Here is a 5,138-nt window from a genome sequence, read left to right as displayed (position 1 = left end):
TCATGTTCGACCTTTCGGTCTCTTGTGTTCCGAGGCCATGTCTGTACATGCTAGGCTCGTCAAGTCAACCTAAGTGTTTCGCATGTGTTCCGAGGCCATGTCTGTACATGCTAGGCTCGTCAACACCCATTGTATTCGAACGTTAGAATCTATCACACCCGATCATCACGTGGTGCTTCGAAACAACGAACCTTCGCAACGGTGCACAGTTAGGGGGAACACGTCTCTTGAAATTTTAGTGAGAGATCATCTTACTTACTACCGTCGTTCTAAGCAAATAAGATGCATAACATGATAAACATCACATGAAATCAAATAGTGACATGATATGGCCAATATCATTTTGCTCCTTTGATCTCCATCTTCGGGGCACCATGATCATCTTTGTCACCGGCATGACACCATGATCTCCATCATCATGATCTCCATCATTGTGTCTTCATGAAGTTGTCACGACAACGATTACTTCTACTTCTATGGCTAACGGGCTTAGCAATAAAGTAAAGTAATTTACATGGCGTTATTCAATGACACGCAGGTCATACAAAAAATAAAGACAACTCCTATGGCTCCTGCCGGTTGTCATACTCATCGACATGCAAGTCGTGATTCCTATTACAAGAATATGATCAATCTCATACATCACATATATCATTCATCACATCTTCTGGCCATATCACATCACATAGCACATGCTGCAAAAACAAGTTAGACGTCCTCTAATTGTTGTTGCAAGTTTTACGTGGCTTGTATAGGTTTCTAGCAAGAACGTTTCTTACCTACGTAAAACCACAACGTGATATGCCAATTTCTATTTACCCTTCATAAGGACCCTTTTCATCGAATCCGTTCCAACTAAAGTGGGAGAGACAGACACCCGCTAGCCACCTTATGCAACTAGTGCATGTCAGTCGGTGGAACCTGTCTCACGTAAGCGTACGTGTAAGGTCGGTCCAGGCCGCTTCATCCCACAATGCCGCCGAAACAAGATAAGACTAGTAGCGGCAAGAAGAATTGGCAACATCTACGCCCACAACTGCTTTGTGTTCTACTCGTGCATAGAAACTACGCATAGACCTAGCTCTGATACCACTGTTGGGGAACGTAGCAGAAATTCAAAATTTTCTACGCATCACCAAGATCAATCTATGGAGTAATCTAGCAACGAGGGGAAGGGGAGTGCATCTACATACCCTTGTAGATCGCGATGCGGAAGCATTGCAAGAACGCGGATGAAGGAGTTGTACTCGTAGCGATTCAGATCGCGGTTGATTCCGATCTAAGCACCGAAGAACGGTGCCTCCGCGTTCAACACACGTGCAGCCCGGTGACGTCTCCCACGCCTTGATCCAGCAAGGAGAGAGGGAGAGGTTGGGGAAGACTCCATCCAGCAGCAGCACGACGACGTGGTGGTGATGGAGGAGCGTGGCAATCCCGCAGGGCTTCGCCAAGCACCGCGGGAGAGGACGAGGAGGGAGAGGGGTAGGGCTGCACCGAAAGAGAGATGTTCTCATGTCTTGGGCAGCCCCAAACCTCAACTATATATAGGGGGGAGGGGGCTGTGCCCCCTCTAGGGTTTCCACCCCAAGGGCTGGCGGCCAGCCCTAGATCCCATCTAGGGGGGCGGCCAAGGGGAGGAGAGGGGGGCGCCACTAGGGTGGGCCTTAAGGCCCATCTGGACCTAGGGTTTGCCCCCTCCCACTCTCCCATGCGCCTTGGGCCTTGGTGGGGGGGCACCAGCCCACCTGGGGCTGGTCCCCTCCCACACTTGGCCCACGCAGCCTTCTGGGGCTGGTGGCCCCACTTGGTGGACCCCCGGGACCCTCTCGGTGGTCCCGGTACATTACCGATATCACCCGAAATTTTTCCGGTGACCAAAACAGGACTTTCCATATATAAATCTTTACCTCCGGACCATTCCGGAACTCCTCGTGACGTCCGGGATCTCATCCGGGACTCCGAACAACATTCGGTAACCACATACATACTTTCCCTATAACCCTAGCGTCATCGAACCTTAAGTGTGTAGACCCTACGGGTTCGGGAACCATGCAAACGTGACCGAGACGTTCTCCGGCCAATAACCAACAGCGGGATCTGGATACCCATGTTGGCTCCCACATGTTCCACGATGATCTCATCGGATGAACCACGATGTCGGGGATTCAATCAACCCCGTATACAATTCCCTTTGTCTATCGGTATGCTACTTGCCCGAGATTCGATCGTCGGTATCCCTATACCTTGTTCAATCTCGTTACCGGCAAGTCTCTTTACTCGTTCCGTAACTCACATCATCCCGTGATCAACTCCTTGGTCACATTGTGCACATTATGATGATGTCCTACCGAGTGGGCCCAGAGATACCTCTCCGTTTACACGGAGTGACAAATCCCAGTCTCGATTCGTGCCAACCCAACAGACACTTTCGGAGATACCTGTAGTGCACCTTTATAGTCACCCAGTTACGTTGTGACGTTTGGTACACCCAAAGCATTCCTACGGTATCCGGGAGTTGCACAATCTCATGGTCTAAGGAAATGATACTTGACATTAGAAAAGCTCTGAGCAAACGAACTACACGATCTTGTGCTAGGCTTAGGATTGGGTCTTGTCCATCACATCATTCTCCTAATGATGTGATCCCGTTATCAACGACATCCAATGTCCATGGTCAGGAAACCGTAACCATCTATTGATCAACGAGCTAGTCAACTAGAGGCTTACTAGGGACATGGTGTTGTCTATGTATCCACACATGTATCTGAGTTTCCTATCAATACAATTCTAGCATGGATAATAAACGATTATCATGAACAAGGAAATATAATAATAACCTATTTATTATTGCCTCTAGGGCATATTTCCAACAATGAGTTCTTTTTTAGAAACAAGGTCGAGGGCCGGCTTACTCAATAACGCCCTTACAAACCCATAAGCCCATACAACACAGACACAACAACACAAACACACAAAGAGGGGAAGATAGAAAAAAACTAACTGTCAAATTTCATATTTTCAGATGTGAAAAAGATGTATAAATATCCTCGTATACCAAATGTTCGCTGATGAACTCCATCTTTAAAATTATAACCTTCCCATGACATATAAGCTACTGATACGTTTTTTCCTAAAGCAAGTTTCCCTCAACTGTAGCAGCTCGTTCTGCTAAAATTTATCTTTTTTAATGAATTTATCCCTTGAAACTCAAGGTTTTTGGTGCATACAAGTATTTTTGTTAGAGCGTCGGTGGTTAACTAAAGGAATAATCCAGGGAGGTGGCTTGCTCGGCAGAGAAAACCCATGTGTCATCAAATCCTGGAGGCTTCTAACCAAACATGCCCTATCTGTCCTATATATATACCCACTCGGGCGCGACGGCCACACACACTGCACTACGAGTATTAATAATACTCCTTGCTAGAAAATGGCCTCCCTCTCTTCCCTCTTGCTTGCGTCGGTTTTCCTCCTTGCTGGCTCAGCCTTCTTCTACCGCTACGACATAGGCAGCGGCAACAAGACCGGCGGCACAACCACCACGCACCTTCACTTTTACATGCACGACGACTACACAGGCCCACGCCCTACCGCGATGCGCGTCGTGTCCGGGCGGGCCATATCCACCGGCGACGACGCCACGGCGCCGCGGCAGTTCGGCGACATCGTGGTGCTCAACAACGCGCTGACGGTGGGGCCCAGCGGCGGCAGCGCGCGGGTGGGCACGGCGCAGGGCTGGGCCGTCCGCGTGTCGGAGGGCGGCATCGTATCGGACCTGACGCTGCACCTGGTCCTCGAGGCCGGCGAGCACCGCGGCAGCTCGCTGACGGCGAGGGGCCGCATCGACATGGACGCCACGGTGCGGGAGTCGGTCCTCATCGGCGGAACCGGACGGTTCCGGTACGCGCGGGGCTACATGCTCACCAAGAACTACGACTACAGCCTCGCCACCGGCGGCGTCGTCGAGATCGACGTCTACGTGCAGCACGACTAGCTAGCTAGGCGCGTCGCCCGTCACCGTCACCGCGATCTCACGGGTTACTTGTAATTGCTCGTATATTTTCGCTGCCTTCGTATTTGACGCCTGTGCGTGCTCCAGTAATCATGTTGCTACTTTTTTTCGTTGCTATTCATGTGCAAGATACACACGTGGTGTATAGTAGCGCGTTGCCGCCGGTGCGTGCTTTCACGTGTTAACCTGTTTGGCAAATAAACCCCTGTAATATGTTCGATGATGAGAGGAGCGTCTCGAGAGTTACATGAAAGCTTTATCGAAGAAATAGTTACATGAAAGGTTCTATTCCAGGCCATCAGCCCATGAAGAAAGAAAATTACACATAGGCCCTTAGGGCATCTCCAATGGGAGGCGATAAGCCAGGGCGGCAGGAAATAAATTCTGGTAGACTGACGGTTAGACTGTTTATTCCTAGCGCCAGCCGCCAGGTGTGGCATCCACGCAAGGGAAAGCATCGAGCGCTAGGCCATTTCCTTTCACGTATGAGAGTCTGGGCCGTTCCTTCTAATTAGTAATTAGAGCCCGTTATTAGCACCTCCCATTGAAAGAGTGGGCGCTAGATTCCCGAAATCACTAATTAGAGCGAGTACAATAGAGCTGAGTCAGCGGGCTATAAAGAATAAACTAGTATATTTCTGCTTAGTTGGAGAAAAGAGGAGAGGAGAGAGAGAATGTAAGCGGCCTCTTCGTGAAGAGCCGCTCTAACACGTGCTCCTAGCACTTTGTGAGAATGAAAGGTGGGCCACATAATAGAAAAGTAGTATACTTTTTTAATCTATTATTGTACATGTTGACTGTAAGATGGCCTGTAGATGACATGACACTGGCTTATAGCCAGCGGCTGGCTATACTATTAACCATGCTCTTAAGGAGTACTCGTTACAAAGAACACTCCATCTTCCCAGGTCACGACAAGTGGCGCACATGCAGCGCGCCACTTGTCGCAACCAGGGAGTTTTCCCTTTTTTCGTAGATTCGTTTATTCAAAACGTTTTATCTCTTAAACCGTGCATCCAAATCTCAAACCGTTTTCACCATTGGATTCCTCGCATCGAGATCTTCAAAACTAGATCCCATGTTGATAGGTTTTGACGAACTTTTTTCACGAAAAAACCAGACGAAAAAA

General features: G+C 49.1%; 1 protein-coding gene across 1 annotated transcript; it reads left to right on the top strand.

Moving 5' to 3' along the window:
- Positions 1–3,391: 3,391 nt before the first annotated feature.
- Positions 3,392–4,126, top strand: LOC109749729 (dirigent protein 1). The gene has a single exon (XM_020308684.4). The coding sequence runs from the start codon at positions 3,428–3,430 to the stop codon at positions 3,989–3,991; it is 564 nt and encodes a 187-aa protein (XP_020164273.1). The 5' UTR covers positions 3,392–3,427; the 3' UTR covers positions 3,992–4,126.
- The last annotated feature ends 1,012 nt before the right edge of the window (positions 4,127–5,138 follow it).

The sequence above is a fragment of the Aegilops tauschii genome, chromosome 4, assembly GCF_002575655.3.
Source record: "Aegilops tauschii subsp. strangulata cultivar AL8/78 chromosome 4, Aet v6.0, whole genome shotgun sequence".
NCBI classification, from domain to species: Eukaryota; Viridiplantae; Streptophyta; class Magnoliopsida; order Poales; family Poaceae; genus Aegilops; species Aegilops tauschii.
Note: the sequence above shows the minus strand (reverse complement) of the source record. Positions and strands in the feature narration are given on the sequence as shown.